Genomic DNA, 25,688 nt, shown 5'->3' with positions numbered 1-25,688 from the left:
CAACCCGCGCGCGCGCCCGCCCCCCGGCCGCCGGCCAATGGCGGCGCGCGGGCCCGCGCCCCGCCCCGGCAGCCAATCGGGCGGCGGAGCGGCGGCCGGGCCCGGCCCCTCCTCCCGCGTCCGCCTCCTCCGCGCCGCGCTCGCTCCCGCTCCCGCCGCGGCAGCGCCGTCCCCGCCGGTCCCGCCGCGGCACGGGCAGCGGACGGGCGGCCCCGCGACCCCCGCGCCGCTGCACCCGCCCGAGGGGCTCGGCCCCCCCCCCGCCCGCCCGCTGCCCCTCCTCTGCCGGCGCAGCCCAAGCCATGCTGCTCCTGGCCGCCGCCTTCATCGTGGCCTTCGTCCTCCTCCTCTACATGGTGTCGCCGCTTATCAGCCCCAAGTCTCTGAAGCTGCCCGGCGCGCACGTCGTGGTGAGTGCGGCACCCCTCGGGGAGGGCACGGGGCGGGGGTCCCCGGTCGCCGTCCCGCTCCGCCGCGGGAGGAAGCAGCGGGCGGGCGCTGCCGCTCGGCCTCGGCGCCGGGGGAGGCGGCGGGGTGGCTCCCGAGCCGCCCGCCCTGCGCCGGGAAAGGGAAGGAGGGAGGGAAGGAAGCCGCTTTCTCCGAGGTGGGGGCGCAGGCTGCGGGCAGTGCCCCGCTGGCAGCCGCGGGACTGCTGCTGCGGGCGGGGAGAGCGGGGAAGGCTCTCGGCGGGGAAGGGAGGTTGGGGCGCGCCCGGAGCGGGACCGGCGGCCGGGCAGCGCCAGCCCCCGGGCTGCCCGCGGGTCCGAGAGGAATCCTGCAAAGCTGGCAGTGGCACCCCGAGCTACCAAAACACCGGGAGCCACAAGTCCCTGATGATAAGGAAATGACCTGTCCCGATGGCTCTGACAACCGCTGTGTGTCCCGGTTGGCTTAAGGCGATGGTCTGAGTCACCATCTTCCAATCTCAGCGCTGGCTTTTTGAGACATTCCTTTTGTACTCTCCAAGCCACCGGTTACCTCGAGTTTTATTTTCTTTTAGCATCTGCCAGGGTAGTGGAGTGGTGTGTGTACACACGTATAAACCAAAGGCCAAATCTGTGATCTCCTTGGTCTAAAAAACCAAGTCAGATATGAGGAAATGGAAAAACCAATACAAAGGAAGTGGTCAGATGACACTTGGGCGCCCTTTCATCTTTAAGCGCATTGATATGGATGTCTTTGAGCAATATTTTGACAAGATGGTAAAAGGAAGTCTTTGGAAGAGCGTGCTGTTGAAAGAGTCCATGAGTAGTACATCACTGGAAGTTGTATGAGTACGTGGCTTGGGAAGAGGGAGATGGAAGAAGGGGGAAATACTGCCCAGGTGCTGTCAGAGGGATCACAAAGTAGTGAATTTGACCACATGGCAGCAAATGAGTTAAGCAGTTCAAAAGATTTTGCGTCCTAGAATTAGCTTTCTTAGTTTATCTCCAATGTATTGTGCAGAGAAGCTGCAGTTTAATGTTTTTGAAATTTGCTGTGAGTAGTTTTGGTTTGTTTTTTTCACCATTATTTTTTGGAGTTCCTCTTCGGAGGATGGAGCTGTCCCCAGAATGATTAAGATGTTTCCAAGTTGCAACAGTGCTCCCAAGTTGCTTTATGAAGTAGGTGTTAACTTGGGTGCTGTAACTGGCTTTACAGCATCATATTGTGTGTGAGGTGTGTTCGAGGTTGCATTAAGGTTCTTGGGTTACGGCTCTTTCCCTGCAGGAGTAATGATTATTAGGGCGAAGGTGAGGGAGACTTACAGGCTTTCTGTGACTTTCATGAAGAAATAGAATATCAAACTTAAAAACTTAAATGGATTTTGGTTGATTGGTTTTATTTATTTATATGTGCAGCGATTACATGCAGTTTTGTTCATTCTGTATAGTGATTAAACTCTTTAAAAGCTACTCTGCTGGCTCTTCTGATCGAAAGGGTCCATTTAAACAAGTTCACGTTGAAAATGAAGAGACTCTTCTTGTTGGAGAAGCCTCCCTGTAACCATTTCTGCAAATTAGCAGTTTAAGCTCAGTTTGGTACTAGTGGAAGTCTGGAAAACAGTATTCCTGCAAGTCCTATAAAATTAGGAGTTCAACTAGAAAACTAACTTTATAGATATATTGATGAAGAAAAAGGCTGTAAGATATATTGAACTTGATGATACAAATGAAAATCTACCGGCAAACGCTTTTATCGATGTCACCACTTGTAGAACTGCTTGTTTTATTTTCACTTCAGTTACGCTCCTAAAGTGTTTATGCAAACTAATGAAATATGGAACAGTTGGTTTGGAGGTCACTAGTTCTTAGATGTGCAGGTGCTGTTAATAATGCTGGACACTTGTACTTGTGGGTTTAAGATTCCCTAATGTCATGCATAAGGAAGAGTATTGGATGATAATAATGTAAATCAGAAATACTGTTCAAGAAGACTTTCCATGTTGTGTGTGTAAAGTGAATTCTTTAATCATAAGCATGTGATTAAAGTAAGTATTTTCTGTTACTGAAATGACTGAGAGACTTCATGAAAATATTTAAGGACCCTAACATTATGTAAGGGTTTATTTGCAGTCTCCTCACAGAAAAATATCAAAATCTGCTCAAGCATCCAGCCTCAGTTAAACCCACTATTGCAAGAAATAAAAGAATAATGGCCTGTAAGTTGCGTCTGTAGCTGGTTGAGCCCTTTCAAGAGGGCAAGTGATTGTCATTGCACACTATAATTTTTCAGAATATACCTGAATAAATTGCTTTACTGAAGCAGAAAAAGTCAGTCTTCCCTAGAAACATTTCTTTCTAGGGGTCTGTTGAAAGTATAATGAAACTATATCTGTTACATTTCTGAAGGAAGGTCATTGGGCAATTTCAGAGGCTGTTAGTGAATTTTCAACTTAAGTCAGCATTCTCTTCACTTCTAATCCTTCAGAAAAATTATTTCTCTTTACTTCTAGCAGTTATGGTTAGGAGATGCCCGAGTTACGACTAAATAACTTGCTCTGGCTGCCATTTGGGATAGGAATTTGAAGCAGAAAACTTGGGGTTTCTTTTTTCCTTTGTCTTCTCCCACAGCCATTTGCATGATGGAAGCCCTTGCTGTGTTAGGCCAGACATGCTTTCTGGAAAAATCATAGAATTATAAGAGTCTCTTTTTTCTTAGAAAATAATAGGAGTGCTATTCAGAGTGAGAGTCTAGAGAGTTCCAAATTACTCATCGTCTAATCCTGTGGGTTCCTCACCCCCTCCCCCTGTCCCCCCTCCTCCCTTATCTGCTATGTATTTTCTTTATTGCAGCTAGCACCATTAAATGGTAATGGCTTTTTCTGCTCTTGAATTGGCTCAGGCATTGGGTTTAGCTTATTTTAAACAAGATGCTTCTTAGATGCTTAATACTTTATAACTTCTGGTATGATTAGGAAAACATTCTCAAAGAAAGGGTGTAAAAGTTATTTTTGTGCTGTAGAGATGTGCTGAACTTCTTCGTGCTTTGAGATTCAGAAGGCAGTTTTATAAATTTCTTATTTTGCCATTGGCTTTATCTCTCTCCTTTGGGCTCAGGCTACAAATTAGTGCATGTCAGATTCTGTGGGAATAAGCTACTGTTTTGGTAGCTGGCTGTAACAGTAGACAGGAATATGAAAATAGGCTAAGGCAGTTACCACTGCTGCATTTGCATCGAGCTCACTTGGACCACATTTGATTGCCTTTTGTCAGGTATGTTACACCTGCTCTCTACATGCTCTCTCTCTCTTAAGTTTCTCTACAAAAGTTGTTGAGTGATGTTTAAAAGCTCCTTGCCTAAATATTAATACTAATCCTCTCCCCTTGTTTCAGCCATAATCTTTCTAGAAGCAAGTTGAATTTCTGAGGAGGACCCAAACCCTTGAGGTCTCAGTGTTACGAATGCAGTTTATTAAAGTTTGGATTAGCAATGGCAGGAAATGGAAAGATGTTACCTGCTAGGGACTGTCTCCCATTGAGCTTGACAAGGGCCCTTTTCCATGTGGATGTAGTTCAGGATGAACTACGACCCATGTGCCAAACCCTCCTGCACATGGGTCATCTCTAGTCCAGTAATTTCCCCACTTCTGTGCAGAGCCTGGCCTGGTAGCTGTGGTTGGCTTGATGGAAGGCCCATCTTGGTGTCACCTGTGTCTTGGTGACACCGTCACCCCTGTGCTGGGGCTGATAAGATCTGTGGTTTGGACACATCCGAGTGGTTCGACAAGAGGTCATTTTGAGTCTAGTCAGGTGTGCTAACCACTTAGAGCACATTAAAGTCACATTCTGTTTCAGTAGAACCTCTATCAGAGCAGTGTCTAAAAGCATTGCCAGCTTGTGTCCAGTTCAAAGTGAAAGTGATTGAGTTCTATTGGAGAGGCCATATCAAGTCTTGATTTGTATCATTTCTGATGACAGTTCAGCTGATTTGGATTTGGACTGTCTCACCAATTGAAGTGAATTTCCAGTATCTCAAATTTAAAGCTCTAACAGATCAATTTTCCATACCTCATCCCACCATTTCCACTTACAAGGGGGAAATAAATCCTATGATTCTTTAAAATTGAACTCTATTATCAAGGATCATAGATCAAGAAGTTGGAGCCGGGTACTTTTTAGCATACCTAGTTTGGTACCTAGTTCTTTTTAAGCATAGAAATGGCTTAGTAACACTGCTCAAGGGTTGGTAGTATTGCATTCTGAACATCTGAATTAATACTAAGTTTCAGTTGTGCCTTCTTGTCAAAATACTAATCTGTGATTTGAGTTGCAGCGGCCAGATTTTTATTTTTGGTAACCCCTCTGAGTTACAGTAAAATTTAAAAATGGGATTGGGGGCAATTCAAATGTCTGAAATTAATGGAAATGCAGTAGCAGTGTAGAACCATTGGCCACAAGCGCAATTGTAATAATGTCTTTAACAGAGTAGGTGTGTGCTCCTGTGTTAGTTTTGGGCATGTGTTAGGATCTTACATACCTAACAGACCTCACAGATTTGCTTAGGTCACTGGTGTTGGGGATTTTTATTTTTCTTCTTTGCTATTACACTAGCACTTATGGTGAATGTTCCTGAGCAATGAGTAACAACCTCCAACATGCTTGTAGCAGCCTCCAGCCTAAATGCTAAAGTTCCCTGTTAACTGATACTGCACTTTATCACTGACCAATCTGACATGAGCTCTATCCAGTGTTCTTGGGTGTGACTGTAAATAAAAACTTCCTTTTTCTGTTTTTTTCATGACTTCAGACATTGTCTTTCTGAAATGGGTGTTAGTGTTGTTTGACAAGCTGGGGGCTTGGTGTCAGTACCTTCACCTGCAGAGAATTCCTCAAGCACTGGTGTTGTTGACCCATTCCTGATAGTCACCAGTTTGTGCTGGTAATAATCAGCAGTCTCACCAAAAATTGGAATTGGAACAGTCTTCCATGCCCACTGATTAGTGCTGGTGTACCTGCTGCTGACCTGTAGAAGCATCTGACACGTACTGTGGATCTGAGGTCTACCTGAATGTATCAAACTATTTTAATCTTTTCAGATACATATTGAAATATTGCAATCTATTTTAAGAATTTCAGTGTATTTATTACTTCTTTCCGTCATAAAGCATTACATTAATTTTGTGGTTGTGCTCAAGTCCCAAATCAATAGTTAACATTCACACTCTTATGGACTTATTTACTCTGAAAGCTGTCATCGTTGGTTCATAATACTTCAGGCAGGGTTTTGTGCTTCTAGAACGGGACGCATCTTGCAGTTATCCTCAAAGGTTTGGGTAGTGTGAAGCTGATCTTGCAGAGTCAGTTAGAAGTTAATCTGAAGCAGTTCTCTCTAATAACAGAGGAAGCCTAAAGAGCCCAAATTAGTCTTTGTGAGTGCTACACCCATTCTTGGCCCATTTGCAGCTCAAGATGAGCCAGTCAGAAACTGTGGATTGTGTTGTAAATCTTTGCTGGGATTATTTTATTTGCACTAAGCTGTTTTTGAAGGCTAGTGGTAAAATACTCAAATGAAAGAAGAGTTTAGTGACTCATGGGAATGTACTTCTGACTCTTCTGACTTTACTGCCTCTGGGAGTGGAAAGAATTTTGAGGATAATGCACCTCTGAAAACAAAACTGAGACATTGCCTAATGAGGAGACAACACAAGGCTTTTGATAGGATGTGTAGTTAGAGATTGGGATCTTTGCTGTAATACTAGATAGAATAGACTGGCTTCTATTTTCTTAAAATGAAGGAGGTAATCTTTTGCTGGAGTCTTTGGAAATGTTTTGATAAAGAGCAAAAGGTGATGATTTCTGAAGAAATCTGAATTTCATTTTCTTCCAGTTCTTCTGAACTCAATCAATGTGTTTTTCTTTAAAATAACTGCTTCTAGGTATTTTGTTCCAAAATTTTCTCAATATGACTTTTAATATGCTGTTTAAGGAAAATTCAAATAACTTGGGTATGTAAGGAAGACACCAGTGTCCTATAACCAAAGGCACATGCAGACTGAGACTGATCCAAGTCGCCTAAAGATGTCAGGCAGACATGTTTATTTTATTCAAAAAGAGAGGTCAGGATTGTTATCTCCATCTTGTTCCACAGGCAGTTCATAAGTAGGTTTATTGAGGGTAGTGAGAGAGAGGTGGTAGGGTGACCTTCACCTGTATGTTGGTATGATTTGTCAGGGTACATTCCTGTAGCATATGATGCAGGACTGTAGCCATCAACCTGTATTTGTCTAATTTTAATGAAATGTTAACTTCCAGTTTGTGTATAAGACTATCCAGGTGTTATGGCTTGGAGGAAGAAAAAAAGGTTATGGAAGTTTAGGTGCTGTCATCCCCACTAAAATGAAATAGCAGGATGGAATGGGGGAAGTTCAAGGTTCTGACTGGGAGACTGAAAAATACACTACAAAGGGCCAATTGTTGAATTAATGGTATTTTTTCTTTTAGTAAGAAAGAAGGTGTTTTCTATTTATGTTTACATAATGACATCTCCAGAAAGCAATCTGCCATGTTGATTTTACTAGTAATTTCTGCTGTGGGCAGGTATGAAAGGGCAGTATGTAATGGCACTATCATGGCATTAATAGTAATTTGAAAACTTCTAAATGTAGCCTCCAGAACATGTGAGAGCACCCACGTGGGAGTGGTCTAGGCGTAAGTGACAACAGAAATGGCCAAAAATTACAACTGAGGTAAAACTGGTTTTAGGGTAGAAACAAAGGCTCACTGATCTATTCAGATCTTATGTTTCATTCATACTCCTAGAGTAAGTAAGCTAACTTTAGTGCATCTCCTTGTATCTCATCGGGTGATATTTTAATCTCAGTATGTTTTTAGAATTTTCATGTGATTTGACTCATACAAATGTGAGAAGGGATGAGAAGAGTGGACTAACACTGATATTTTCAAATAACTTCTAGGTAACTGGAGGCTCCAGTGGGATTGGAAAATGTATTGCTATTGAATGCTATAAGCAAGGTGCTTTCATAACACTGATTGCAAGGGATGAGGTAAGTGTGTGTGAAATTTTATGGGCTAAACTGTTCACAAAATCTGTATAGGTGGGGAATAATTCAGGAAATGATGATTATTCATACTTCTTCAGTGTATATTTTAAGGGGACCCTAAGCATTCCAAATTAATGCATTTGAATAGCAGAGGTGGCTGCCTTTTTAAGAAGCATAGCCTAGCATGGAATTTGTGATTAGCTTGCCTTAAAACTTTGCCAATGCTATTGCTTTTGTTGTTGTCATTTGTTATGTCATTGTTATGTCTAGATGTGTCCCAGAGCACAAAATCAGGAAACGCCTATATTGGTTAAAAATGTAGATTTTGCCTACAGTGACATGTGGGAGTTCAATCATCTCTAAAATTCACAAACACTGCTGGTGTCTAATCGGCATTATATCATATTTTTTACTACTGGAAAAACTCTTCCTCAAGACAGCTTCAGAAGAAAAAGCATTGATTTGTTGGGGGTTTTTTGTGTTGTTGTTTTATTGGTTTTGTTGTTGTTTTTTTAACTAAGGTGTGCAGAATTTAGTTGGAATTACTCTGTTTTCAGAGCAGGCTGTTGTTTTATTTGTTGCAAAAAACCCCTAATTATTTTTGAAACAAAAACACTTAATTTTTTGGGGTCACTCAGTCCCAGCTGATTTGATTAACTTACACTTGAGAACTTACTTTACATAACCTTGAATGTAGTCAGAATTACGAGAATTTTTCTTGAAAGGGTTATTGCACTTTGAATTAATCAGCTTTTTGGGGTTTGATGATTTCATGCCAGTGATTATTCTGCAGGAGGGTTTAGGTAATATCACATAAATATAAAATAGAGGTGAAATAAAGGAGAAGAGTCAATACCTACAGTCTTAGGTGCTCTCTGTAGAATGAAACAAAAGCATTAAATCTATAGAAGTCATTACTGGCTTTAGAGCACAAAGAGAAAAACAGAGAAGTGAGTTCTTGACAAATTTCATGTTTTCATTAATTCTTTGTAAGTCTTCCAAATGACAGTAAAATGCTGTAACTAGTTGAGTGTAACTTTGGGGGGCTTTAGGGGATGTTTTTAAGCCTTACTGAAGTACTGAGGACTAATATTGCTCTCAGAATTACATTTCAGTTGTCTTTGTGTCCATTTCAGAACAAGCTGTTACAGACAAAGAAGGAAATAGAAAAGTACTCTGTTAATGACAAGCAGGTAAGTTCACTGCCAAGGGGGGCTGTTGTGTGTCTTGTTTAAGACAGTGACTACAACACAGTTCACTGGTTCTGTCTATAAAACACAGCTGTTTGACAAAAACTGAGTGAGGACTCAGTATTTAGATTCAGGAATGCCAGTCTGTTTACATGAGATGTTCTGAGATCTTGCTATATTTGATGTTGCCTAGCTGGTGCATTAGCCTGCTTTTCTTAGAAAAAGATGTCTTCATCTGTAGGTGTAGAATGCTTTTCTGGATAGCTACAATTTACTGTCACTTGATAAGCATTTTATTCTTTCAAATTAGGTAGAAGAACCAATTTTTTTTTTCCCTCAAATACCATATTTTTTGCAACTCATAAATACAGCATCTGTCTTGGGAAAGACGTTTTAGTTGCTTGTTCCCAGGCTTATTTCACTACGTCATACCTTTGTCCCTTTTCCTTACTCAGTACTATACCAGTTACACAATTTGTGAAGTTCTGAGACTTCTAAACATAGAAGCTGCTTTGCTAAATACATAATGCACTTGTGCATGAAGGCAATGGTTTAGAGCTTGCAGAAGTACTAGCTTAGAATAGCTAAGCTTGCTGTGTTCAAGACATGCGTGAACATGAGGTGATAAATTAAAATTATTTTTTCTTACCTCTAATAATGAAGGGGAGAGGGGAAAAAGTACAGAAACTATTAACAGCTGTGACTTCTTGTGTTCCAGAACTTTGTTGCTCATGAAGGCAACTTAGTAGCTAAGCTCCTTTCCTGATCACAAATAGAAACAATTTATTTGTCCATAATTTTGGGGGGTCCCTGAATCCCAGCTGATTTGATAATTTGCTTACACTTGAGAACTTACTTTAAAGTTCTCAAGAACTTTAGGGATTTGAATTGATGAATTAGATATGCTGTTGAAAAAAAGCTGAATATTTGCAGGCAAATATTGTATAGTATTTGTATAGTAGCCGATACAAAATTTTTTAATATCTCCATTTATAAGAAGTTTCTGTCTGCTTCCTTATACTATTGTCAAATGGCTCAAGCTGGTTTTTCTTCTGTGCATGCTTCCTTACTCAGATCAACTTTGTCTGAGAATCTAAGCCATTTGAGGTGAGGAGAAGGTGTATTTTGCCCATTAAAAAAAAAAAAATAAATCCTGATAACCATTTTCTTTTAGCTGCTGTAGCAGTTTCCCAAGCTTAGCATTACAGTTAATCCCTTGTCAAACACTGTGTCAGGGTGTTCTTGTTAAAATCTGTCCTAGCTTGATAGATGCAGACTTTTTAAAAGACTATTATTCGGTGCATGTTTCAGTGAAAATCTCCAAAAGCACCTTCAAAGCTGAACAAGCTCCAGTGTGGACTGACTAGGACTTTTTTTGCAGAAGCAGTTTCAGGCTTGCAGCCAGGTTAAGCCGCTGGCAGTGGAGGTGATGGGCAGGCTGGCTCCTCTGTAGCTGTTGTTGGGTTGCGGACGTGTTCTCGGGAAAGCCTGGCTGATCTGAATGGAAAGAACAGAACTGGAGAAGGCAGGGAGTGTGGGGCAGAGCTGGCACTGGAGCAACAGATCAAAAGCTGTAAAGTGACAGTAGATGAACGGAGAAGCTGCACAAAAAGATTACAGAGGTGATGTCTGGTATAGATAACATGCACTGACTGTTACCTTTACTAGATCACAGGGTCAGGGAATGGCTTGGGCTTGAAGGCACCCTAAGGATTGTCTAGTTCCAATTCCCCTGCTCTTGGCAGGGACACTTTCCATTAGACCAAATTGCTCAGAGCCCCATCCAGCCTGGTCTTAAACACTTCCAGGGATGAAGCATCCACAGCTTCTCTGCCCAATCTGTGCCAGTGCCTCCCAGTAAAGAATTTCTATCTAATATCTAATCTAAACCTACTTTCTGTTTAAAGCCATTTCCCCTTGTCCTATCATTACATGCTCCAACAGTTCCATGTCTTTCCTGTGCTGGGGCCCCAGGGGTGGATGCAGGGTTCCAGGTGGGTCTCACCAGAGCAGAGGGACAGAATTCCCTCCCTCCCCTGCTGCCCACACTGCCTTTGATACAGCCCAGGGCACATTTGGCTTTCTGGGCTGTGAGTGCACACTGCTGGGTGATGTCCAGCCTCTCATCCCCCAGCACCCCCAAGGCCTTCTCAGCAGGGCTCCCCTGGAGCTGTTCATGCCCCAGCCTGCATCAGTGGCGGGGGGGATTGCCCCAATCCAGGTGCAGTACCTTGTACCTGGTCTTGTTGAACTTCATGAGATTCCCAAGGACCCTTTTCTTAAGTTATTTAAGACACTGAATGTTCCAATGTCAAGCTAAAAGGCAGAGATTCTCAGGAAAGATTATTTTTTTCTTGGGCATGTGCTGTCACTGTTCAGTTCTTGGATACTAGACAACTTGAAACCAAGTTGCATTGACAACCAGAGTCTGGCCTATATGTACCTTTATGTTTCACATTCATATGTGATTGAGTGCTGATGGTGCAGCCTCTATGGATGTAATTGTGCATTAGAGCAAAATCCTTACCCTTCAAGTCTTTTTCCAGTATTTTTAAAATCATTTTTCTAATATAGAATATTCTCAGTTACTTTACTGGGGGTTGGGTTGATCTTTTATTGGGGAAAGCTTTATGAATGAACCAACACCACACAATGTTTAGAACAAAATGTAATGAGCAGGGCTGGGCATAAGACTACTTCTGGTAGCATATTCTGTGTCCTAGATGTGGATCTATGATCCATATTTTGGAGTAAAGGTAATTAGTATATGGAGCAGAAAGAATATGTGATAATAGAAGCAAAGAGGTGAATTGTAAAATGTTACAGTAGTCAATAAAGCTGTGGTAGTTCCCGAGTGTGTTGTTCACAGTGTAACTAATCTATGCAATCTGTTAAATTAACAAATAGCTCCAATTTTTATAGAGATTTACTCCATCTCCTCACTGATCTTGGCAAAGACATACAGATGATAATTCAATGTTGTTTGCATTCAGCTGCTGTTTTGTTCTTAAACTTATGAGAAAGATTAATGTTTCCAAAATGTAATAAATGTCTTAAGGGGATTCTTGCCAATAACTTGAGCCACAAGTTTACTCTGCTGTCCAACTACACACAGTGCTGGGAGGCAGGAATAGGTAACCTGCTGTACAAGAATGGCAGGCAGATTCTGTTTATACAGCTAAGAAGTGTCACAGTCTGACCAGGGGCAGGACTGATGAAGCACTGGCTGCCAAAGCAGTTAGTTACACTGTGGTGAGTCTGGTTTTTTGGTGTGTGTTTGCCCACGCGCTCCATGATAAGTGGTCATGAGCATACTTGTTACAAACTACTGATGACTTTGATTTATTTCATCTCTGACTTTTAAATTAATTAACCCAAGTAACAGAAAGGATGGAAGTTGGAACAAGAATACAGGAATCCCTCCTATTATTGCAACAGGAGATGGCTTTTCTGTTCAAGATGAGGAATTGCCCCAGAGCTCTGCTGATGGCTTAGCAGAGAGAGTAGCTTATTTGTCAGTACCTGATGTTTGCAGCAGTCTTGCAGTTTGGAAGTGGTAATCCAAAAGAAGCAGTGCGTTCTTAGGCCAGAAGTTGATTTGAAGGTGCTTGAAAAATCTAGATTCTGAGACCATGTTGCTGAAAGTAGTCAATAACTTTCAAGGAAAGCAGGGCCCAACTTTCAGCTGCAAGAAAACCACCTGTTTTCCTTCATTCTGCCTGCCCACCCCTCCCCTCTGCTTCTTGCTTCCCTGGTTATTTTAATTTTTATGCACCTTTGAAACTAAACCCTGTAATGTCTGATTTTCAGACAAGGAGTAAATATGGACACATGCCTTCACTATTTTAGCTATTTATGACACTGTGCAATGAGTCAGTTTCTCAAAGAATTTTTATTTTTGTTTTGTCCTTGAGGTGTCCCAATTAAATATTATGCAACTAAGTTTACTACTATTCTTAAAAAAAAAAAAAAAAAAAATCATGAAATAAGGAGGTAGTGTGCATTGCAAGTACTAAAATTAGCAGGTTTTTAACACTTTCTAAATTTTGGTAGATTTTTTTTTTTGCAGTGCTGATGCTGCTGTTTCAGGGTAACACTGCAACCATGCCTTGCTATGAGGTGGAAAAAACCATTTTTTCTTTAAAGATGAGCCTAAGCCATACCAATGGTTTGACTTACGTTTAGCTGATGAAAGTTAAATATATCATTGGGGAATTTTGATTGTCCCAGTTAAAATAGCTCTTACGAAATGTCATATAAATAACTCAGTCAATAGTGTTTCAAATTAAAAACTGTACTTTGTACATGAGTCGACACTTTGAAGATCATGAGGTGATTATTTGTTCTTAATGTAATCTTTATTATACTAGAACCTGTGTGTGAGGGGGAGGAGCTTGAGGTAGCAGAAATTGCTTCTCCAGTGTTGAAGAAGTGCAGAATATCTTGTCAAAAAGACTTTTTTTTTGTGGAAAAGACATGACATTGGGCTTGTTTCATTTTGAAAGTCTCTAAGTTAACAATTACTGGATGTAATGTGTTGTGAAAATGTTCTTTCACTTTTCTTTTCTAGGTTGTACTTTGTATTTCCGTTGATGTGTCTAAAGACTACGAACAGGTGGAGAATGTTCTAAAACAGGTGAGAAAAGAACTGATTCACCTACATGTCTGAAGAAACTTCTGTGTGTTGTATTTGTGTTGGAAATAGTTTCATATTTGGTATGGTGATAGAGGAAGGTTCTTTCCTCATAAAGAATATCTTAACCTCTGTCCCCTCTTCCAGGCTCAGGAGAAGTTGGGGCCAGTTGACATGCTTGTAAACTGTGCAGGAACATCAGTTACAGGAAAATTTGAGGATATTGAAGTGAATTCTTTTGAAGTGAGTGAGCATACTTTTTTATTTCATCATATGATAATTTCTTATTTTAACATTCTAATTATTAGATTGAATTCCTGTGTCTGCAGACTTGAACAGTGTTACACTTGACTTGTGCTAGCTGTCAGAATATCTTCAGATTTGCAAGAGTTGCCTCTAACTTCTCCCCTAACGATTTCACACAGTTTCATTTTTTTCTTTTGAAGATTTTTCAGAAATATTTTTAACCTGTTTAAGAAAAATGCAGCTGTTATCAGACTTCAATTCTGAGATGCACAAGTTGTTTCAGTTGAGAAGCTGCTGCTCTGATGAAAAGACAGAAAAGTAACCCCAAAATCACCTGTGTTTTGGTTACTTTTTGCCCGCAGCCCTCGGGCCTCCATTAATCTACGGATAATGCTGAATCATCTGAAAATACTAAAGGGGCATAATTTTATAATAAATTTGAATCACCCATTTTATGGCTTGTATAGGCTATTGTGTTTTAGGTCTTGTAGAGAATGAAATTAAAGACTTCCCTTTATCCTGGCAAAGAATAAAATCTCTGAAACGTGTAAATACGTAGCGTTTTTCCTGTTTCCTGTTTTAGAAAGCTCTTTAAACTTTCAGTATGTTTTCATGCATCATGCATAAATGGATTGCTTCCTGGAGGCTGTTCAGGTTAGATTTTCCCTGAAATACTATTCTTTTTTCCTTCAAGGCCATATGGTTCACAGTCCTATCAGTATCCTGGATGCTATTAAGACTTACAGGATTTCTTTTGGCTTGGAGTGAGATTTTTAGCTATAAAACAGTTTATGAATCTGTAGAATAGAAAACAGTTGTTTCTTTTGCCAGAACAGATCTGGTGAACTTGATTGTTAAAGCAGACTTAGAAATAGGGGTTTTTTGATAAATAAGACCAAACAGCTGAAGAATTCTGGATCTGTGACTCAAATACTCAGATACTGATATTGTTTGTACAGAGATTAATGGCAGTCAATTACCTGGGGAGTGTTTACCCGAGCCGAGCAGTAATCGCTACCATGAAGGAACGCAGAATGGGAAGGATTGTATTTGTCTCATCTCAGGCTGGGCAGTTAGGCCTGTTTGGATATACAGCTTATTCTCCAACAAAATTTGCTCTTCGAGGGTTGGCTGAAGCCCTGCAAATGGAGGTATGTGTGCAATAATTTTAAGTAATTTTGATTATAAACAATTTTGTGTTAGCTGTCAGCACAGGACATTTTAATTTAAATAGGTTGGGGGGGGTTTGTATTGTGCAGCATTGATAATATCTGTGTGTTATTTGCCCTCATTTGTCAGCATTACAATCCTATTTCTCTGCATGAGTTGCAGAAACTAACCTGATTTCAGTTGCATAAGATGGAATAGATTGAATCTGTTCCTAAAACTGAGTATGACCACCTGTGCAGACAATTTTTTAATCTTTTATTTTAATTAAAGGACTAGATTTTTAAGACTTTTGATTAAAAGGCCTTCTTCAAGGTTCTAAGTGCAAAATGATATTGAAGATATCACATGGATACATGAGAGACAGGCCAGTGATTGCCAGTTTGTTTGAGAGTCCATGGTAAGTGATATTTGAGCCTTACGAAACTGTAGAACTCCTAAGTTAGAATTAGAGGATTTTTCACAAAAAAAAAAAATCAGTTTGCAGTGAACTCACCCTTCTATATTTTGATGAATATATGAGCTTTATATCCTGCAGTGATCTAAGCTTATGTTTAAGACCAAAACCAAACAAACACTATTTTCATTATTCAGTGGAACAAGGTGAGTAAGTACATTGCAGTCAGACAGATAAAATTGATTTGAAAATTACTTTTGTCATTTTCCTGTCAAGAACATATATTTGAGTAATTAAGTGTTTATATACAAAACACCTTTGTTTGGTTCCAGACCCTTGCATAGTCCCTGTTGTATGCCTTGACCAGGATAAGAATGTGGGGTAAAACTGCCTCTAATAATTTCTGGTCTGCTGAGTAGAACACTGTGAGTGCAGGGTCTTTCTTCAGACTGGTGATAGATACTTACATGAAGACTAAATTATTCAAGACTGAAAATAGGGTGTTTATGGGTGTGGTATTTCACGAAGTGTTTTCAATACAGAATGTCTCATAAATGGTCAGTGTTTTACAACATTTAGCTTTATCATAGCCCTCTGGATATTTTCATTAAAAGCTTTTTTTTATTTGTATTGGAGTACAGATTTGCATTGTAGCAGTTTGAATAGGATTGCACTAAGCAATATAATTTCATGACATGTACAAATAAATAACTAAATACAATCTTTGATGTAAGACCTTCCATTTTCCCTCACATTTTCCAATTATTTTTTTGTCTCCTTAGACTTTGACCTCTTGCAAGTTTATACCATGGGTTGAAAAGCCTTGAGACTTGAGTATACATCTTAAAGATAAAAAATTCAAATTTTACATTTTTGGTTTTTTTTCTTGGTGAAAGCCTTTTTTGCCTTGTGTTTATAAGTGTTGGGTACTGTTATTTGACAGTGGTTTAATCTTTTTATAGAAAGTGAAATTGGTAAAATTATAGTTCTAAACTATTTTAATATTCTTACTAAATGTCTTTAAAAGCACCAGGATTCATCAAATAATTTGTAGAGTTTTTAGGGACTTCTATTAGAACAAGCACCACAACTACCTTCTTAAAATCTTTGCTGTTTTCTTTCTCAGTTGACAAAGCTGCGAGTCTTGAAATTGCTGAGTACTTAACCCTAGAAGCAATTTGAATTCATGCTTGCTGAACTTAATTACAAGAGATACTGATGAAATTATAAGGGAAATGTAAAGACTGTCAGTATTAAGATAAAACTTAATGCTTTTGTAAAACACAGGTGAAACCTTACAATGTCTACGTAACAGTGGCCTATCCTCCAGATACTGATACTCCTGGCTTTGCAGAAGAAAGTAAAACAAAGGTAAATTGTCCTTCAGTTCTTGAAATCAGTATTTTTAAAGCATATTAAGATTTTAAGAAGTACTCTTAAACACTTCAATTTTACCAGTTTTTAACTACTCAGTTATATAGCTTGTAGGATAATTTTGTGTAGTTTCTTATTCTGATGCTTTAATACTTGCCTTTAAGATCTGAAACATTGCGGAATATTCCTGCATGCAATCTCAATATTGGTGTGGGACGGTAAACTGTAAAATCACTATTTGTTTTAATACTAAAGCTTAATTAACCAAAAATAATATTCCTATTTTGCATCTTTGATAATGTGTGGCTGTTGTGATAGATGTGCCAGATCAAAGTAAACCTCAGTTCCTTCAGTGGAGCCTGCAACTAAATCATATTGTATGAATACATGATACATGTAATGAGAGAGTTCAGTAATGGCTGTTTGGTAGTATTACAGTAGACAGGAAATTCTCTGGCACTGTGTTCATAGTGGAAATGACCGTATCGCTTTTCAGAAGGATGTGTCAGCAGCAGGACAAGGCCTTTTTCATTTGGATTACCTTAAAAATGAAAGTTTGACCTTTAGTCACACCTTGTCATTTGCCATGTCCATATATGTGAAGTATAATTCTAAAAATCACATTCACACCCCCTGTTCAGACTTACAGCATCAGGTAATGAGAAAAAAATTCTCTATTTTTGATTTGCATACTGTGAACTAGAAATCTGGTATCTAAGGCTATCATCTTTTCAACATGCACCATCACGTATAATTGGAAATTGAGTTTGAATTCCATTTTGTCTTTCACCCTTTGAATAGGAATCAGTAGGGATTGTATAACACAATTCTTACTTCATCATTTCTTGATACAGATATTCTGTATTAAATGTATACTCCCACACATCCGCATAAAGTGCCAGAATTAGACATCTGCAGATACTTGTATAGCTTGCATATTCTCTAGGATTTTTTCCTTCATAATAGCCTATTTCAGGGAGCCAGCAGGCACCAGCAGAATATACTGTTCATCTAAGATTTCTCTTTGAAAGAGATTCAGAGAGATTTATCTCATTTGTCAAAAAAGTCTTATCTTTTAGGAGAGAATTATGCTTTGTTTTAGCCTATATGACCTCTTTAGATGACCTGCTCCTAGCATGGTAGTATACCTTAAATCTCTGCAATATTGCATTGCTCTGACATTTCAGATACTCATTTATTGTTGAATTTATTTAATCCTACTGAATTAGTATTAGTATTTAATAGTACTTAGAACATATGCCTCTATCTCGCATCTAATTTTTCTCTGTAATCACAGCTTTCCTGTGTTTAATCAGGAAAGTTTTTTTTTCCCAGACAGCTTCTTTTTTCTTCTTTTCTTCCATTTTTCCCCTTCTTTTTTTTTTCCCCTTCTTTTTTTTTTCCCCTTCTTTTTTTTTTCCCCTTCTTTTTTTTTTCCCTTCTTTTTTTTTCCCTTCTTTTTTTTTTTCCCTTCTTTTTTTTTTCCATTGAGGTAGCTGCCTCAAAAATGACAGCCATGCCTTGGCCAGCTGAGTAGCCAGATCAAGCATTTAATAGCTGATTTCTGCCTGCCTTATTCCCAACATGTCATTAACTTTAGCTGTTCATCCTGAACAGCTGCTATTTTTTTCCCAGATTTAAAGTATTTGAATTACTGTTGATATCCCTATATCTCATTCAGATTTATTTGATGCTGGTCAGTAAGCTCAGAAGTAAATAAGGGGCTGTGAAATGGAGATCTGATGACATGAGCCATATCACTGTAGGAATGCATGTAAAAGGTTTTTTTATGTGATTTCTGCTGGCAGACACTGATGTCCTCTTGGCCACCCTTAAAATGCACATACTAGGAAAAAATAAAATTCAGTGAGCTTGGTTGATGAAATCAGAACTCATAATTCTATAGATATTGGGAAGTAGGCCCCTTTCTATGAAATTTAATTACCTTAGTATTTGGCATTGGTGATGATGAACCTGAAGTTACTCATCCTTACCCTAGAAGTGCTTTTTTAAAAAATAATAATCCTAGTATTAGAGTAAGCCTGAAAAAAATAAGGCAAGCTGTTTTATAGGATCTTAAAATATTTCAGGCCTATCTTTTACTTCATTTCTGGTAAAAACCATAAATGAACCAGTATAGATCTTGAATAGTGTAAGCATTTTGATGTCTTCTATTGAAAATAAAATTCTTGGGGAAAAAGTACCCTTTGAAAGTAGTAATAAACCATATACAAAAAAGTACTAACCAAGGAAGTGTTGTCATTTCCCTCTGTAAAATGGGACTGATATTTATGAGCGTGCTTATGCCTTTGTTTAAAGCAGTGTTTTAGGTGATAATATGATACCCCTTGCTAGCAGTGATGTCATTTGTGACAAAGGACCCAAACCTAAAATTTGACATTCGTGTTTTTCTCTCCTGTGTGTTGTTAGTCAAACTTAAATTGGTGTTTTTCTCTTAAAGCCCTTAGAGACGAAGCTGATTTCTGAAACCTCATCTGTTTGCCAAGCAGAGCAAGTTGCCAGAGTTATAGTGAAAGATGCCATAGTAAGTAAATTGTGTTTTTCGACCATGTTCTGTGTTGAAGAGACTAGGATCACATGTTATGCTTGCTTGAGACTGTAAGATAATGGCTAAGCTAAGTGCAAAACCAATTACAACAAAACAGTTCTCTTAGGTTAGTTTGAACTAGAGCTGTTTTCTTTATTCTTCTTTTGCCACTGTGCCCACAAACGATTTTACACAGTCCATCGGAAGTCAAAGGTATCTGAAGTTGTATGCAGACAGAATAAAATGATGCATTGGTATGATGCAATGTCTGAAAGATGGATTATGACTGGTTTGAAAGCTCTAAATTACTGACTTTTTATATATCAAATACCATTTGTCTAACCTCAAAAGCTTGTTTTGTTTTCTCTTATTTTTCTTGAAAATGAGTTCATATAAAAATAATTTTACAATAAAGGAAGGCAGTTGACCTTTTTTGGCTTTTAATATCTGAAGGATGTGATTTATGGGTGATTAAAATACATAAAATGCTGTTCTTACTGCATTGCCTTTCTGAGGATTTTTTTTTCAGTGTTTTGTGCTAGGGAATGCCTGCATTCTTAATAAAACACCTCAGAATAGAAACAAACATGAAATTTCATGATCACAAAGCAGCCATTGAATCTTAAACTCTAATTACTTTGCAGTTCCAATCACTCTTGATCTTCAACATGGTCTACATCTACAGCAGGTGTTCAGTTCTGAAGTTTTTACGGTGTTTTCAGAAATAGAGCCCATAAACACAAAATTAGGTCTGTTTTAAAAGCAAATACTACCTCTACACAGTATTCTCCTCTGGTATTAAGGAAAACTAATCTCTTATCTCAAGCATCTAATATATCTATACCATACTTTCTACACTTTGGATCCTATATTAGTTCAGACATGGTCTTTATGCACTCTGGCCATCAGCAGAGAGACTGAAATAGAAATGAGAAGGTGTTTGTGTATTCCCAAGTGTGTGTGTTGGGAAATAATCAGATCTAATAACCTCTACTGCTTTGCATAGATTCACCCCTAACCCTGATTCAGGAACTCCACCTTTTCCTTTCACTTCCACATTCCACAGATTTAGTCCTCCAATGTTTCAGAAAGTCAGTTTTCTGGCATAAAGTCAAATGAAAACAAATGAGAGAAGCCTTGGGAGTCAGAACTGTAGAACTGCAGTTTTACTGTTAAATAATTAAAGTTGTTTGGTTGTTTGGGGTTTCTTCCTGGTGTTTTTCCTCCTCTTTTCTCCCTTCTGAAATTCTTAGCAAGCTGTGTCTTGCAGTTAGAAATCCTTGATGTAGGTGAAGGAGAACCTGCTACCTAGCATTTGAAATACACCCCCTTGCCAAATCTCATGTGATAAGCAAGCTAATTTTAACAAAAGGCAAGCTGCATTTGTCATACAGTAGTGGTTGATGATCTGATAGAGTGAGGGTATCATTCTGCTTCTGAAATATGCTTACAGCTGTGAATACGGTCATGTATTTTCTATAGAAGTAAGCATGCCTCAAGAAGAAATTTACAGCCTTTATATCTTGTAAAAATCTGTAGTTATTTAGCATGCTCTCTCTAAAGAGAAGTTAGCTTCCTTTTTCCATTTTTAAGTGAATGCCTTTTGGAATGTTGCTGTACAGCCCAAAATATTTTTGAGTATTTTGTTTCTTAATTGCGGTGATATTTTTTTGCATTCAAATATTTGTTGTTAGTGGTATCAGTTATCTGTGTCCATCAAAAGTAGCTGTTGAAATAAAACACATCATGATTTGCCTCAACTGAGTAAATTACTTTTTGTTTTCTTAATCCTTCCATCCAGCAAGGGAACTTCAACAGCTCGGTTGGATCAGATGGTTACATGCTGTCAATATTGACAAGTGGAATGTCACCAGTCACTTCTATTACTGAAGGTCTTCAGCAGGTAGGATTTGGGAAGTACCTGTTGTCATAATTTCTGATAGTTTAAAGTAATTTCAGGATGTAGAATTTTATGCAGACACAGATTAGCTTTTCATCAAATGGCTGCTAATACTGTGGCACTTGGGTTTACTACTACATGGCAGCAGTATTTTCAAGCTGAAGCAGCAAGTTGGTGAGTGAGCTAAGAGTATTCCATGCTGCTTAGTCCTGAACTGTTACATAGTTAGCTTGGTTTAGTAAGTTTGTTTTCTGAAGATTATATAAAAAGCCTGCCTAGAACTGTTTTTTATTTTTTTTTAATTTTATGACTCAATAATATGGTGCAATTCAGGATCCAAAATGAATTGAAAGCTGTTTCTCTCTGTTTCCAGGTTGTTTGCATGGGCATTTTTCGCATCATTGGCCTATTTTACCTAGGAAGTTTTGACAGCATAGTTCGTCGCTGCATGATGCAAAGGGAAAAATCTGAAAGTGCAGATAAAACTGAGTAATCTTTACTTTGAGTGGAAAGAAGAATGTCAAGCGGTCCTGGACAGCTTGCTGCTTAAGTGGGACTCTGTTTTGCTCCTGAAGGATTTAGGCTGGAGGTACTTGCATGTGTGACAGAGGAGTCCCTTCAAAAGCTATGAAAGAAAAAACAAAAGTACAAATCCAGAAAATGCCAAACTATGCAAAAGTATGAATGAGGATTAGATACCTTTTTTTTTTGGTGATTTGAGTTGGAAAGAATTTGGAGAGCTTGTAAGTGATCTGCAGAATAGAATTTGAGAATGGACTATGGGAGGTAATTCTGGACAAATACTTAAGTTTTCTCACTTTGGTGCTTATGGATGAAATAAGTACCATGACAGACTGGGCTGAAGTAGATTGAAGTCCCTGAACAAGTTGGTACCTTTTGCTAACGTTTTGGGAGTGCTATTGATTTAGAATGTTAACTTTTCCTTTGGCCAATCTACAGATCCTTCTGTCAATGACAGCTTTCCTTATTCTGTCCAACATACAACTGTGGAAACCTGAAGATCTCAAATATGTTTGTATAATCCAAGCTTTCTCAGTGTGGGAGTAATTAAAAAGTATGGTTTAATATATGCGTACTTTCTAAAGGGAGATGAAGAACCCGTACCCACAGAGAAATGCTAGGAGATGTGATTGGGTCTGTAGCTCTTCTGGCCTTTGAAGTATGTTGTGAACAAAAAAAAAACAACAAAACAAAACCGAAAGAAATCAAACCAGTATCAAGTGTGTCAGTTATGACTCAGCATTTTAAGCCATTGAAACAATGTACAATTTTTACAGGTACTTAATCTGCCAGTTTTTGCTCTGGAGAGGAAAGTGGCTTAATGCTACTTCATGCATATTAATTTCAAAGCTGCAAATGATGAGCCAAACCAGTAGTTGATGATAGAATCGATTGTAATTAAAATGCTGGGCTCTTCCAGTAGCAGGAATGTAGCTTTTTAGGGCAAGAGGGGTCAGGAGTGGGGAGAGGTGTGGGTGAGGAGGGGGGAGAGGTGTGTGTCAGAATGGCCTTCCACACTGCATTTTATCACTGCACGGAAAAGCTTTCACATGAGAAATTCCATAAAATACTCTCCTTATATGACCCACTTCTAATTTGTTTCATTTACATTATATGAAACAAGGCTGCTCAATAACTGCTTCAGAACACACAGAACCCAGTGGTTGTTTCTAATAAATCTTGTTTAACACTGAAAAAGCTTGATGCGTAACAATGATGTTTTAAGGGTGCACTATGTATACAGTTTATTTAATGGACCACTATAGTAAGTGCCTTGTGAGCTGCTTTTTTTTTCAAAAGCTGCGTATTTTGTATTTGTTAGCACTGCTGTGTTTTCAATGTCATATTTCCATTTTCATTCAGTACTCTGAATCTAAAATTATGTGTAAAACTGGGCACTTTCACTTCTTTGAAAGTAATATTTAACAACCAAAATAGGCAAAACTGATTGCTTTCGTTAAGATACTCTATTTAAGAAGAGGTATTCAATTAAACTGAGATAAAAAATAGGTGGCTAACTGGAAAACCTTAGAATACAATTTATTGAGGCTAATTTTTTCCCTCTCAGAATTAGGCTGATCACTTTTCAAATTTTCTTCACATAAACTAAACTTGCTTTAATACCTGGTTATAAACATATTTTTTGGAGAGGATCACACTGGCACTCTCATTTTAAGTGGTGAAAATTCATTAGCTTACAAATGTTGAGGCACTGTTGAATTCTTCACCAAGCCTATGTTTTAGGTCCTGCCTCTTGATTTTGTTTAGATATGTGAAGTTATGCATGCCTATAATATAATACTAATTTTGAGAATATAGTGTATTTACTGCATTTTTAAACAGCTTGGCTTCAGTGCAAAGAAATCTAGTGTGCATTTGTATTTCCTGTGCTGCCTAATGTGAATGACATAAAGGAGCATTTATCATACATCCATTGTCAACATTGCTGTTTTTCTTAAAGCAACATAACAATGCTAATCATAGAATCATGGAATGGTCTGGGTTGGAGGAGACCTTAAAGATCATCTTGTTCCAACCCCCCTGCTATGGGCAGGGACACCTATTAGACCAGGTTGCTCAAAGCTCCATTCAGCCTGGCCTTGGAACACTTCTTCAGACCCTATGATCTATGTTATTCTTGTTTTGGTGCAAATCAAATACTCTTTTGACCATCTGGAAAAGATACCAAAATGGGTGAATTGGTTGTGCTGTAGTTTGAAAAAAAATGCTTATGTAAATGACTTGGTAACAGCACAAGCTTGAAGGTCAGGACTTAAAACCAGTAAGCCTTTGGATACTTGAATTTTTGGATCTTTGACTTGGAATGTTAAAGGGTTTGCATTTAAGAAACATGACCCAGGAGGTCAGAGCACATGCAACGCTATGGCAGCTGGGCCTCTAAAGCTTTCAGGTTGGACATCTTGGATCACCACTCACCTCCCAGTAATGACTGATAGAATTCAGTGCAAGTGTCTGGATAAGTGAGACTACCAGGTGAAAGTTATGGCCCTGATCTGCAGACACTTCAGTGTTGCAGACCTGATTTTGCATAGTGTAAGTGGTTGTATTGACAGTGAAACTGTAGGTTGAACCCATCGGCAGTGGAGATTGGAACAAGGTATGTTTTTTTAAAGCAAGAATAATCTTTTTCATTGTTCTCGTTTCTGCTGTTGCAAATTAATGATGTTAATTTTAGCTGATTAACTTCTCAACTGTTTCACTGTCAAAATTGTAAATTGTCAACTACAGCAACCTTTGGTGTAAGTTTTGTTTTCTTTATGCACATTCTCTTATCTACCAATATACTCATTTTAAGGTCCAATATAAAGTGAAGGAGATGCCTTGTAATCTTGTGGAAAAATGTTTAGCAGTTGAAAAACTCTTGCCAGTTTAAATGTTACAAAACCTCTGCATCAAAATGTTCTAGCAGTGTATTAGATCCCTGAAGATCTTCAAATAGGCTTTACTTTCTACTTACTGTCTAATTGTCGATAGTTTAATCACTTGTGCCATATCAGTTGGTGTCTTGTCTCTTGTTTTCTTGGCCAGCCTTTAAGATTCAGTTTAGGCTTTGATAGTCTTTTCCATTCCAATGAGTGTTTGCTTTGTATACAGATTTATTATCATTTTACTTCACCAAGGTGTTCATGTGCAATTTAAATAGATTTAATATTTTAATAAGGAAAAAATACATAGGTGAATAAAGTTTTTTTGCTGTGAAAAACTAGACACTTTTAAATGGTAAAGATATATAGCGTTATTTGTAAAAAGAAACTTTGTGCTTATTGCGTCATCATTTTTTGTGCCAGAACTGTAAACTAGTTTTCATATTTTATATTTCTCAAAATAAATGGAGAATCAACAAAGCCTGTAGCTTTTAACTTCTTTGAGAGGATAAAGAGAAATGGATAAATTCATTTGCAGGGCTTTGGTGTGGTGGGATTTTTTGGTTTGGGATTTTCTTTTTTTAAGCCTGAGATTAGCTCAGCAGGAGTCTCTGAATTTTTAGGACAGCAGAGCAGGCAACATGTCCTTCCATTTTAGCAGCTTAGGGCAGAGGTAAAAAAGGATGTAAAAAATTGGACTGAGTATTGGCAGCTGACCCAGTATCCTCAAACTACAATGAAAGTGAGATTAAATTGACAAAACCTGCCTTTGTTGCTGGAGGTACTGCCAGTATGTAACCAGTGCTTGTGCTCTCTGGAAATGCTTGAGAATCCTGAGGAGCCAAGCAATGCTCATTCTTCCTAGTGGGAAACAATAGAAGTACTAGTTAGGGCAGATGTCTTTCTGTACCAGCACTGAGCGCGCAGCTGTATAGAAAATCACTCTATTATGTTGGAGCTCTGTGATAGGGAAGGCTTGAGTGTGCAGCTTGCCCCCAGCATAATAGTGAGGGAAAAATAGTGCCAAGATACTTATTCTCAAAGTAAATTCAAAATCTCAAATGCTCAATCTTTTTAAAAGACATTTGTATTAAATTATCAGAGTGACAAAATCAAAGATGGATTGAGGAAAGCGTATGCTGTCTAAAATGGGTTGCTGATGTTAATCTTTTAATTCCCCATCATCCTAAGTTTCGAAATGGGAGAAGGCCATTTTGCAACTGGAGCTCCTGTTTTTTCCACTTGAGTACAAGTAGCAGGCCAATCTAGATTTCTCCTCAATCTTTTTCATAATTTAGCCTTGTAAGCAAAATAAGATTATCTTGTAGTTCCATTTAATTGGG

General features: G+C 38.7%; 1 protein-coding gene across 1 annotated transcript; it reads left to right on the top strand.

Annotated features, from left to right (window-relative positions):
- Positions 1-209: 209 nt before the first annotated feature.
- Positions 210-24,825, top strand: KDSR (3-ketodihydrosphingosine reductase). The gene is made up of 10 exons (XM_086899412.1): positions 210-410; positions 7,397-7,486; positions 8,620-8,676; positions 13,244-13,309; positions 13,454-13,549; positions 14,512-14,703; positions 16,404-16,487; positions 18,952-19,035; positions 20,840-20,941; positions 21,312-24,825. Exons 1-10 carry the CDS (start codon positions 303-305, stop codon positions 21,429-21,431), a joined length of 999 nt encoding a protein of 332 aa, XP_086755538.1. The 5' UTR covers positions 210-302; the 3' UTR covers positions 21,432-24,825.
- The last annotated feature ends 863 nt before the right edge of the window (positions 24,826-25,688 follow it).

The sequence above is a fragment of the Cyanistes caeruleus genome, chromosome 1 (genome assembly GCF_971803275.1).
Source record: "Cyanistes caeruleus chromosome 1, bCyaCae1.hap1.1, whole genome shotgun sequence".
Lineage (NCBI taxonomy): Eukaryota > Metazoa > Chordata > Aves > Passeriformes > Paridae > Cyanistes > Cyanistes caeruleus.
The sequence above is the reverse complement of the archived record's forward strand: the minus strand, read 5'-3'. Positions and strand labels throughout refer to the sequence as shown.